The sequence below is a fragment of the Eriocheir sinensis genome, chromosome 6 (genome assembly GCF_024679095.1).
Source record: "Eriocheir sinensis breed Jianghai 21 chromosome 6, ASM2467909v1, whole genome shotgun sequence".
NCBI lineage: Eukaryota > Metazoa > Arthropoda > Malacostraca > Decapoda > Varunidae > Eriocheir > Eriocheir sinensis.
The window spans coordinates 18,031,444-18,044,069 of NC_066514.1; the positions used below are offsets into that span (position 1 = coordinate 18,031,444).

Sequence of the window (12,626 nt, forward strand, 5' to 3'; positions counted from 1 at the left end):
GACAGACAGAAGGGGAAGGAATTATAGGAGAAGGGAACAGTTGGAAAGTTTGGTTTAGTGGGCGCAACATCTGTGGTCATGTGCCGGAGACAGAAAGGGAAGGAATTATAGGAGAAGGGAACAGTTGGAAAGTTTTGTTTAGTGGGCGCAACATCTGTGGTCATATGCCAGAGAGAGACAGAAGGGGAAGGAATTATAGGAGAAGGGAACAGTTGGAAAGTTTTGTTTAGTGGGCGCAACATCTGTGGTCATATGCCGGAGAGAGACAGAAGGGGAAGGAATTATAGGAGAAGGGAACAGTTGGAAAGTTTGGTTTAGTGGGCGCAACATCTGTGGTCATATGCCGGAGACAGACAGAAGGGGAAGGAATTATAGGAGAAGGGAACAGTTGGAAAGTTTGGTTTAGTGGGCGCAACATCTGTGGTCATGTGCTGGAGAGAGATAGAAGGGGAAGGAATTATAGGAGAAGGGAACAGTTGGAAAGTTTGGTTTAGTTGGCGCAACATCTGTGGTCATGTGCCGGAGAGAGACAGAAGGGGAAGGAATTATAGGAGAACGGAACAGTTTGAAAATTTGGTTTAGTTGGCGCAACATCTGTGGTCATGTGCTGGAGAGAGATAGAAGGGGAAGGAATTATAGGAGAAGGGAACAGTTGGAAAATTTGGTTTAGTTGGCGCAACATCTGTGGTCATGTGCTGGAGAGAGATAGAAGGGGAAGGAATTATAGGAGAAGGGAACAGACCCCAGGAGATGGGACACAACATCTGTGGTCATATGCCGGAGAGAGACAGAAGGGGAAGGAATTATAGGAGAAGGGAACAGACCCCAGGAGATGGGACACAACATCTGTGGTCATATGCCGGAGAGAGACAGAAGGGGAAGGAATTATAGGAGAAGGGAACAGACCCCAGGAGATGGGACACAACATCTGTGGTCATATGCCGGAGAGAGACAGAAGGGGAAGGAATTATAGGAGAAGGGAACAGTTGGAAAGTTTTGTTTAGTCAGCGCAACATCTGTGGTCATGTGCCACAGAGAGACAGAAGGGGAAGGAATTATAGGAGAAGGGAACAGTTGGAAAGTTTGGTTTAGTGGGCAGCATAACATCTGTGGTCATGTGCTGGAGAGAGACAGAAGGGGAAGGAGTTATAGGAGAAGGGAACAGTTGGAAAGTTTTGTTTAGTTGGCGCAACATCTGTGGTCATATGCCGGAGAGAGACAGAAGGGGAAGGAATTATAGGAGAAGGGAACAGACCCCAGGAGACGGGACACAACATCTGTGGTCATATGCCGGAGAGAGACAGAAGGGAAAGGAATTATAGGAGAAGGGAACAGACCCCAGGAGACGGGACTCAACATCTGTGGTCATATGCCAGAGAGAGACAGGAGGGGAAGGAATTATAGGAGAAGGGAACAGACCCCAGGAGACGGGACACATGATGATTGCGTGGAGTTTATGGCTAAAAACCTATTATATACAATAGTGACATTTGAATAGTCACGGCCGTAGATTTCAGTAAAGCCTTTGATTCAATAAAAAGAGAAGAGCTGCAAGAGGCAATGATGTTTTTTAAAATCCACCCAAAAGTGATTGACTTTGTGGCAAACGTCTATTCAGAAGATAAAACAAAACTAATACTCAACAATGAAGATTATGGGGAAGTAAACCTAACCAGTGGCATTAGACAGAGATCCACTACACTGTTGAAATTAGTAACATAATAAAATTATATGATCACACTAAAATTAAATGATACCAATATAGGATTTAACCCGGTAGCAGCGAGGGGCCAAATTTGTGGCTTTACCGTGTAGCAGTGACGGGACAGATTTGTGGCTTTACCGTGTAGCAGTGACGGGACAAGTTTGTGGCTTTACCGTGTAGTAGCGACGGGCCAAATTTGTGGCTTTACCGTGTAGTAGCGACGGGCCAAATTTGTGGCTTTACCGTGTAGCAGCGACGGGCCAAATTTGTGGCTTTACCGTGATAATAGAGAGGTAGCTCACAAAAGGTACCAGAGCCTTCAAACTAATGCTAATTATGAACTTTACATTTCTGCCCGAAATCGTGCCAAATCTATTCTCCGACTAACCAAAAATTCTTTCATTAATAGAAAATGTCAAAACCTTGCTTTCTCTAACTCTTCCCATGACTTCTGGCATCTAGCCAAAAACATCTCCTCCAACTTCACTTCTTCATCTTTCCCTCCACTCCTCAGTCCTGACGGCAACACTGCCGTCTCATCTATCTCTAAGGCTGAACTCTTCTCTCAAACTTTTTCTAAAAACTCCACTCTGGACGATTCTGGGCATATTCCTCCTACTCATCCCCCCTCTGACTCCTTTATGCCTGTTATAAAGATTCTTCAAAATGATGTTTTCTATGCCCTCTCTGGCCTCAATCCTCAGAAGGCTTATGGACCTGATGGAGTGCCTCCTATTGTCCTTAAAAACTGTGCCTCCGTGCTCTCACCCTGCCTGGTCAAACTCTTTCGCCTCTTTCGGTCAGTTTCGGGAGGAGAGGTGTCCTGATACCCTCCTCTTGAAAGAGTTCAAGTCGTAGGCAGGAGGAAATACAGATGAAGGAAGATTGTTCCAGAGTTTACCAGCATGAGGGATGAAAGAGTGAAGATGCTGGTTAACTCTTGCATAAGGGGTTTGGACAGTATAGGGATGAGCATGAGTAGAAAGTCGAGTGCAGCGGGGCCGCGGGAGGGGGGGAGGCATGCAGTTAGCAAGCTCAGAAGAGCAGTCAGCGTGGAAATATCGATAGAAGATAGAAAGAGAGGCAACATTGCGGCGGAATTTAAGAGGTAGAAGACTATCAGTATGAGGAGGAGAGCTGATGAGACGAAGACCCTTAGCCTCCACTCTGTCCAGAAGAGATGTGTGAGTGGAGCCCCCCCACACGAGATGCATACTCCATACGAGGGTGGACAAGGCCCCTGCATATGGACAGCAACTGTGCAGGGGAGAAGAACTGTCGGAGACGATACAGAACGCCCAGCCTCGAGGAAGCTGATTTAGTAAGAGATGAGATATGAAGTTTCCAGTTGAGATTTTGAGTTAAGGATAGACCGAGGATGTTTAGTGTTGAGGAAGGTGATAGCTGGGTGTTGTCAAAGAATAGGAGATAGTTGTTTGGAAGATTGTGTCGAGTGGATAGGTGGAGAAACTGTGTTTTTGAGGCGTTGAAGGACACCAGGTTCTTCTTGCCCCAATCGGAAATAATAGTAAGGTCTGAGGCTAAGCGTTCTGCAGCCTCCAGCCTTGAGTCGTTAAGTTCCTGAAGGGTGGGTCTTCTATTAAAAGAAGTTGAGTAATGCAGAGTGGAATCATCGGCGTAGGAATGGATAGGACAGTTCGTTTTGGAAAGAAGATCATCAATGAACAACAGAAAAAGAGTGGGAGATAGGACAGAACCCTGTGGGACACCACTGTTAATAGATTTAGGGGAAGAACAGTGACCGTCTACCACGGCAGAAATAGAACGGTCAGAAAGGAAACTGGAGATAAAGGTACAGAGAGAAGGATAGAAACCGTAGGAGGGTAGTTTGGAAAGCAAAGATTTGTGCCAGACCCTATCAAAAACTTTTGATATGTCCAGCGCAATAGCAAAAGTTTCACCGAAACGGCTAAGAGAGGATGACCAAGAGTCAGTTAAGAAGGCTAGGAGATCACCAGTAGAACGCCCCTTGCGGAACCCATACTGGCAATCAGATAGAAGGTCAGAAGTGGAAAGGTGCTTTTTTACCGTGTAGCAGCGACGGGCCAAATTTGTGCCATGATATAAACCCCCCAAATTAAATGATATATAATCTGATCACAAATGCTTTGATATCTATTACGAAATGGTTTGTGTGAGGGGCGATTTTTTCTCATTTTTCTCGCTTAGAGGGGCCATTAAGGAACACGATCCCCGCTGCTACCACCACCGGGTTAATGGACTAAAGTCTCCCCCAATTAGTCTGTTATATCGAGGGTTCACTGTATTTTGGTGCGGACGCTTTGAAAGAGTTGAAATAGGCGGAGCAGAGCATCCATGGCTTGACAGAAGTATATATGGAAAATGCCCAATATGAAATGACCTCAAATCCAGTACAGCAGGCAGTATCCATTATATGTGAGGGTTACGTTCTGCAAAAAGCTCGCATCATGTGAATTCGCATATATGGAAGTTATCATCCCAATAAGGGGTTATGTTCCACGACCCTTTTTGGAACCCTCTTAACTATTTATTCCGGCACCGTTTCACAATAACAAAGCACTTAAGCAACAATAAAGCACATTGATTGCTTCCGGGGAGACACACCCAGAGTCTATGGTTTAGGCTGATAATTAGCTAGTACCTGAGGATTAACTTTAGGATCAGAGGGAGGAAAAGGTTAATTATAGGCGAGGAAAGTGCAGGAAACATTTGCGCCCTCTAGTGTGTCACCAAACCTCACCAGCACCAGCGCCGATACTCCCATAATAGTGACTTTTTCTCGCATAAAACCAATACTTGGCACATTTAGGTTAGTCGCATAGGAGCGGATTTGCACGTATGGAATACCCGGTGTATATTTGGGAGCAGCGAGTAGTGGGCTTTTTTTTATTATTGTTTCCTTTTTTGTGTGCCCTTGAGCTGTCTCCTTTGTTGTAAAATAAATAAATAAATATGTAAAATGTTCAATATTAAATGAAGTCAAATACTACAAGTTGGTGAATGCAAGAAACAATAAGCACTGTACCTTTCCTGGCCTGCTCAGAGCCAAGCGAGGGAAAGTCTTCCTCCTCCTCCCATGGTTTTGTCGTCCAGGCCTGCACGACCTTTCCCGTCCATCGTCACCCCCCCAAGAGCCAACAGGCTTTGTCCGAGGCCTGTAAGAAAGGTGCCGGGTTATGTACTCATAAATCTTTAACCAACAACCACAACATGGAAAAATCTTTCAACAAACTTCCAAACATACAGAGGAGGCGGTGGCTGAGTCAACAGAGTGACGGTGCTGCGTTCAGGAGGACGCGAGTTCAATTCCTGCCCGGTGCCATCAAGCTGGGATTTTTCAGCCGCCGCCGAGTGGCTTAAAACTACCCACATGCTGTCCAGAAGACCACCTATCAACCCGGACTCTAGATTCTAGGATTAACGATGAGCTCCGGGAGAGCAGCATGAGCCAATGCAAGATGGAGCCACTATAAACACTCGCCTGCACCACGACGGGCTGAGCCATACCATCAGGCCTCTCCAAAAAACAAGCCTGCCGGCACCAGCGAAGATGTAAAAAAAAAAATAATAATAAATAAATAAATAAAATTAAATAAATCTAAAAAAAAATCTTTTGAGCTCTAAAAAAAATCTAGACAAATTTCTAAACTATCTTGCTTCTGAACAAACTACTTTTGAACCTTAATAAATAATCTAAACGTGAAAAAAAGCTTCCAAACTTCAACAAGAATTTTGCTTGTAAACAGTGAACAGGCTTTCCTTTCTGATTCTTATGACAAGCCTTTACAAGGGGAGCATCAAAGCTCTTCTGAAGGTAACTCCGATGATTCTTAAACATCTACAAGCACGGTAAAAGTTGGAAAATTTTGTTTAATGGGCAGCGCAACATCTGTGGTCATATGCCGGAGAGAGACAGGAGGGGAAGGAATTCTAGGAGAAGGGAACAGTTGGAAAGTTTTGTTTAGTGGGCAGCGCAACATCTGTGGTCATATGCCGGAGAGAGACAGAAGGGGAAGGAATTCTAGGAGAAGGGAACAGTTGGAAAGTTTTGTTTAGTGGGCAGCGCAACATCTGTGGTCATATGCCGGAGAGAGACAGAAGGGGAAGGAATTCTAGGAGAAGGGAACAGTTGGAAAGTTTTGTTTAGTGGGCAGCGCAACATCTGTGGTCATATGCCGGAGAGAGACAGGAGGGGAAGGAATTATAGGAGAAGGAAACAGTTGGAAAATTTGGTTTAGTGGGCAGCGCAACATCTGTGGTCATATGCCGGAGAGAGACAGAAGGGGAAGGAATTCTAGGAGAAGGGAACAGTTGGAAAGTTTTGTTTAGTGGGCAGCGCAACATCTGTGGTCATATGCCGGAGAGAGACAGAAGGGGAAGGAATTCTAGGAGAAGGGAACAGTTGGAAAGTTTTGTTTAGTGGGCAGCGCAACATCTGTGGTCATATGCCGGATAGAGACAGGAGGGGAAGGAATTATAGGAGAAGGAAACAGTTGGAAAATTTGGTTTAGTGGGCAGCGCAACATCTGTGGTCATATGCCGCCGGAGAGAGACAGAAGGGGAAGGAATTCTAGGAGAAGGGAACAGTTGGAAAGTTTTGTTTAGTGGGTAGCGCAACATCTGTGGTCATATGCCGGAGAGAGACAGAAGGGGAAGGAATTCTAGGAGAAGGGAACAGTTGGAAAGTTTTGTTTAGTGGGCAGCGCAACATCTGTGGTCATATGCCGGAGAGAGACAGAAGGGGAAGGAATTCTAGGAGAAGGGAACAGTTGGAAAGTTTTGTTTAGTGGGCAGTGCAACATCTGTGGTCATATGCCAGAGAGAGACAGAAGGGGAAGGAATTCTAGGAGAAGGGAACAGTTGGAAAGTTTTGTTTAGTGGGCAGCGCAACATCTGTGGTCATATGCCGGAGAGAGACAGAAGGGGAAGGAATTTTAGGAGAAGGGAACAGTTGGAAAGTTTTGTCTAGTGGGCAGCGCAACATCTGTGGTCATATGCCGGAGAGAGACAGGAGGGGAAGGAATTCTAGGAGAAGGGAACAGTTGGAAAGTTTTGTTTAGTGGGCAGCGCAACATCTGTGGTCATATGCCGGAGAGAGACAGAAGGGGAAGGAATTCTAGGAGAAGGGAACAGTTGGAAAGTTTTGTTTAGTGGGCAGCGCAACATCTGTGGTCATATGCCGGAGAGAGACAGAAGGGGAAGGAATTCTAGGAGAAGGGAACAGTTGGAAAGTTTTGTTTAGTGGGCAGCGCAACATCTGTGGTCATATGCCGGAGAGAGAGAAGGGGAAGGAATTCTAGGTGAAGGGAACAGTTGGAAAGTTTTGTTTAGTGGGCAGCGCAACATCTGTGGTCATATGCCGGAGAGAGACAGGAGGGGAAGGAATTATAGGAGAAGGGAACAGTTGGAAGGTTTTTAGTGGGCAGCGCAATATCTGTGGTCATATGCCGGAGAGAGACAGAGGGGGAAGGAATTATAGGAGAAGGGAACAGACCCCAGGAGATGGGACACAACCCCTGATTAATACCTGGTACACTGCTGGGTGGACAGGGGCGTAGGGTATCGGAAAAGCCGCCCAAATTTTTCCACTTCGCCCGGGAATCGAACCTGGGCTCTTTCGGTTGTGAGCCGAGTGTGCTAACCACTCCACCACGAAGCCCCCAAGATTTGTTGGAGCATAGCATCAACCCCATATCTTGAGGGCCCAGGCTCATATCCCAGGCAGGTAGTTGGGAAAAGAACTATCTGGAATAAGGTAATTTCTCATGTGCTTTGAGGAATGTCATTACCTCAAGGCTCAGGCTGGAGAGACCCACAGCTCCTAGTGCTTCCCCATCTGAGGCTCCACAGCTTCCTGAGGTCCAGGTTCTGACACATGAAGTAGGCCGCCGCACACACGACAGGGTGCAGAAGCGTCCTTCAGCGCGGTGTTGTGCAGCTGTGGGCACCAAGCAAGGGTATCACAACACTACTTCACAGCCTAACGTCCCTTTTATCCCTTAACCCGGCACCAGCAGCAGCAGGCATCATGTTTCTTAATGGTCCCTCCAAGCGAGAAAAATGAGAAAAAATCACCCCTCACACAAACCATTGCATAATATATATCAAAGCATTTGTGATCAGGTTATGTATCATCTATTTTGGGGGGTTTATATCATGGCACAAATTTGGCCCGTTGCTGCTACACGGTAAAGCCACAGTGAGTCTCGGAGAGTCATATTATAAGACATTTCATCGCCCAAGAACACATATTTGACAAAGCTTTCGTAGGAGTTGTGGGCATTTCCAGGAGTAGTTCTATGACCCTGGTGGTAGTGTGACCCTTCCTCTGTACTGTGAACCTAGAAACACATATTTGACAAGGCTTTCGTAGAAGTTGTGGGCATTTCCAGGAGTAGTTTTATGACCCTGGTGGTAGTGTGACCCTTCTTCTATACTGTGAACCTAGAAACACATATTTGACAAGGCTTTCGTAGAAGTTGTGGGCATTTCCAGGAGTAGTTTCATGACCCTGGTGGTAGTGTGACTCTTCTTCTGTACTGTGAACCTAGAAACACATATTTGACAAGGCTTTCGTAGAAGTTGTGGGCATTTCCAGGAGTAGTTTTATGACCCTGGTGGTAGCGTGACCCTTCTTCTGTACCTTGAACCTAGAAACACATATTTGACAAAACTTTTGTAGGAGTTGTGGGCATTTCCAGGAGTAGTTTTATGACCCTGGTGGTAATGTGTGACCCTTCCTCTGTACCGTGAACCTAAATAAACACTCATTAGAACCTGACTGACCTCTCTCTTTGACCTTAAGTAGTAGAACACATATTTGACAAGGCTTTCGTATGAGTTGTGGGCATTTCCAGGAGTAGTTTTATGACCTTGGTGGTAGTGTGACCCTTCCTCTGTACCCTGAACCTAAAGAAACACTCATTAGAACCCGACTGACCCCCTCTTTGAGCTTATCCCCTTCAACACGAGTATACTGCATCCTTGCGTGCCCCGTACCATATCCGAGGACTTGCATACTTCGTCCAGGCTCGCTTTAACTAATATACGAGTTATTTTGTATCTATATTTATGCTTACATCTCAAAACTATCAATTAATTTAAGTTTCTTTATGTGCACCATTTAATTCTGCATGTTTTCATATATAATACATGATGATTGTTTTGAGTTTGTGGCTGAAAACTTGTTACATTCAATAGCGACATTTGAAATTTGGCGCACGCGGCGATCCCGGTTACGGCGCGGGGCGCTGTTTTGGCCCGGCCGTAGTGAAGGGGTTAACCCACTGCCCTTTGCAGGCTTTCCTCACAATGCACCCTGGAGCCGACTCCCTCACACACACACACACACACACACACACACACACACACACACACACACACACAAAGTCCCGCCACTCCCAGAGCGATAAATCTCACAGAAGTAACGCCTCCATATTGCCTGAATTTCTTCAGTACCTGTCTTATGTTAGGGGGACCCTATGCCTTGTACTCCTCAACGCAACCTTTTTTGGGTTCCTCAAACCGTTTCTCTGCACTGGGAACTATGGGAGACCTGCACCCCGTCACTAACACCTCACCTTGGAGAAGAGCTGCTTCAGATTCTTGGCAGTTTCCTCAAGGCTGTTCCCCAAGCCCTCCGAGTCACCCAGCAGCGTGTGAGTCTCCAGCGAGTGCTTCCTGGCCGAGGCAGCACGATGGCTGCAGGGAAGGGAACAAATTAAGGACTGGTGTGAGTTGCATTGTGCTTGTTGCTGGTGTTTCCATGTGAGGATGAGGAGCAGTGATCACAGGGATTATATACTTTTTTTTTTTTTACAGCTGAGGAAGCAGCTCAAGGGCAAAAAAAGGAAACCATAATGAAAAAGCCTGCTATTTGCTGCTCCCACAAAAAGGGCTCAGAGGAGTGTCCAAAAGAGAGGTTAATTTAACCCCGTAGCAGCGACGGGCCAAATTTGTGGCTTTACCGTGTAGTAGCAACGGGACAAATTTGTGCCATGATATAAACCCCCAAAAATAGATGATATATCAATTGATCACAAATGCTTTGATATATATCATAATACGGTTTGTGTGAGTGCCATTAAGAAACATGATCCGCAATGCCGCCGGGTTAATCTAACCTAACCTGAGGAAAAGATGATGATGATGATGATGATAAAACTGGAATCAACAGAGTACAGGAAAAAGTTGGAAAGTTTGGTTAAGTCGGCGCAACATCTGTGGTCATATGCCGGAGAGAGACAGAAGGGGAAGGATTTATAGGAGAAGAGAACAGACCCCAGGAGACGGGACACAGCCCCCGATTAATACCTGGTACCCATTCACTGCTGGATGATGGACAGGGGCGTAGGGTATCGGAAAAACCGCCCAAATTTTTACACTCCGCCCGGGAATCGAACCCGGACTCTCTCGGTCGTGAGCCGAGTGTGCTAACCACTGCACCACGAAGCCCCCATTTTCACAGGACTGAGTCGAGGCCACAACTTACGCGCAACAACACAGTGAAACAACTTCATGATTCCGTTCCTTTGGCTGAAGCGCAGCAGACTCAGCTCAGCGGTGACATAGTGGCCGTGGTCAGTGTGGGCATAATAGCTTGTGCTGACTAGGATGAAGCTGGCCTGGTGCAGCGCTGAGGAAAGGAAGAGAAGTAGGAGAGGACTGTATCAATGACTACAAAAACTAACATATCTTTACTACTATCAAAACACGCTCTGCTCATTACTTTTCATTTTCCTTCCATTCCTTTAATCTATATTTTATTTATTTATCTTTATTCACAGAAGCGTAAGCAGCTTAAGGGCAACAAAAAAACAGGAAATAAGAAAGCCTACTAAGCACACACAAATCCAAAGTTTTATCTCACACTTATCAAAAAGCAAATATGGGAGTGACCGTCTCAGAGAACATGTCACCGGACAAACACATCAACAGGATAACGGGACAAACTCTGAATTTGCTGAGGAACACAAGGACGGCATTTGTGTACTTGGATGAGGAGATGATGAAGAAAATAATAGTTACAATGATAAGGCCAAGGTTGGAGTATGCAGCAGTGGTCTGGTCTCCTCACGAAAAGAAGAACATAAGGGAGCTGGAAAGAGTGCAGAGAGTGGCAAATAAGATGGTACCGGAACTTAGAGATTGGACTTATGAGGAGAGACTCAATAGCATGGGGCTCACAACCCTTGAGAGAAGAAGATAAAGAAGAGACCTGATAGCGGTGTACAGGGTGGCGAGCGGGGTGGAGAATCTGAACAGAGTGGACCTGTGTGTGTGGAACGAGAGAGAAACGAGAGGACATGGAAAGAAGTTGAGGGCGACCACGTGTAGGCGAGATGTGAAAAAGTTTAGCTTCCCAAACAGAAGCATTGAGCTGTGGAATGGACTGGAGGAGGAGGTGGTTTGTGCAAGAAACATTCATGATTTTAAGGAAAAATTGGATAAGAGTGGATATGGAGACGGGACAGCGCAAGCGTAACTCTTTTCCCGTATGTCACAACTAGGTAACTAGGTAAATACACACACATACACACATGCACCCACACACACGCACGCACACACCACACACCATTGCACATCCGGGACATGTCCACCAAGTCAGCATTGTCCCTCTTCATCTCCTCGGCCTGGTGCTTTTTCTCCTGGGCCGCCTCGTCCAGGCACCGCAGCGGCACCCCTCGGCAGTCCAGCCTCTCCCTGCTTTCTCCGGTCATCAGCTGGTACTTCTTCCACTGTTCCTCCGGGAGTGCCTGTGGGAGGAGGGGATACAGAGGGTACATTCATCACCCCATACAGGTTATAACTATCTGCATTGGAAAAAATGCCTGGAAAATTGTGCTTAGCCCCTTGACTGTGGATTTCCTACAAGAAGACATAACCAAGCTACAGGAATGGATCAAAAAGTGGTTGTTGCAATTCAATGAAGAAAAATGTAAAGTCTTGCATCTTGGGAAGGGATATCCAGCATATCAATACCAGATGGGAAATGCTCCACTATCCACCACAGAGGCAGAGAAAGACTTGGGACTATATGTTACCAGGCTACCAGTGAAGGGATATCCAACACACCAATACCACATGGGAAACACTCCACTATCCACCACAGAGGCAGAGAAAGACCTGGGACTATATGCTACCACGCTACCAGTGAAAGGATATCCAGCACACCAATACCACATGGGAAACACTCCACTATCCACCACAGAGGCAGAGAAAGACCTGGGACTATACGTTACCAGGTTACCAGTGAAGGGATATCCAGCACACTAATACCACATGGGAAACACTCCACTATTCACCACAGAGGCAGAGAAAGACCTGGGAGTGTATGTTACCAGGCTACCAGTGAAGGGATATCCAGCACACCAATACCACATGGGAAACACTCTATTATCCACCACAGAGACAGAGAAAGACATGAAACTATACGTTACCAGGCTACCAGTGAAGGGATATCCAGCACACCAATACCACATGGGAAACACTTCACTATCCACCACAGAGGAAGAGAAAGACCTGGGACTATATTTTACCAGGCTACCAGTGAAGGGATATCCAGCACACCAATACCACATGGGAAACACTCCACTATCCACCACAGAGGCAGAGAAAGACCTAGGACTATATGTGACCAGGCTACCAGTGAAGGGATATCCAACACACCAATACCACATGGGAAACACTCCACTATCCACCACAGAGGCAGAGAAAGACCTGGGACTATACGTTACCAGGTTACCAGTGAAGGGATATCCAGCACACTAATACCACATGGGAAACACTCCACTATTCACCACAGAGGCAGAGAAAGACCTTGGACTATATATGACCAGGCTACCAGTGAAGGGATATCCAGCAAACCAATACCACATGGGAAACACTCTACTATCCACCACAGAGACAGAGAAAGACA

General features: G+C 46.2%; 1 protein-coding gene and 1 long non-coding RNA gene across 4 annotated transcripts in view; both read right to left on the reverse strand.

Moving 5' to 3' along the window:
* LOC126989655 (protein maelstrom homolog) overlaps window positions 1–12,626 on the reverse strand; it is a 29,809-nt gene that overhangs the window by 14,005 nt on the left and 3,178 nt on the right. The window contains exons 2-6 of one of the 3 annotated variants that reach the window (XM_050848254.1): window positions 11,283–11,463; window positions 10,200–10,343; window positions 9,289–9,409; window positions 7,498–7,646; window positions 4,734–4,863 (exon numbers count right to left, since the gene is read on the reverse strand). In XM_050848254.1, coding sequence (XP_050704211.1) covers window positions 9,306–9,409; window positions 10,200–10,343; window positions 11,283–11,463 — 429 coding nt within the window. In that variant the 3' untranslated portion in view covers window positions 4,734–4,863; window positions 7,498–7,646; window positions 9,289–9,305. Of the gene's footprint in view, window positions 1–4,733; window positions 4,864–7,497; window positions 7,647–9,288; window positions 9,410–10,199; window positions 10,344–11,282; window positions 11,464–12,626 lie in introns of those variants that run through there. The other 2 variants (XM_050848265.1, XM_050848251.1) reach the window with 2 other exon arrangements.
* LOC126989673 (uncharacterized) overlaps window positions 1–12,626 on the reverse strand; it is a 29,259-nt gene that overhangs the window by 7,599 nt on the left and 9,034 nt on the right. The gene's annotated exons all lie outside the window — the stretch shown is intronic.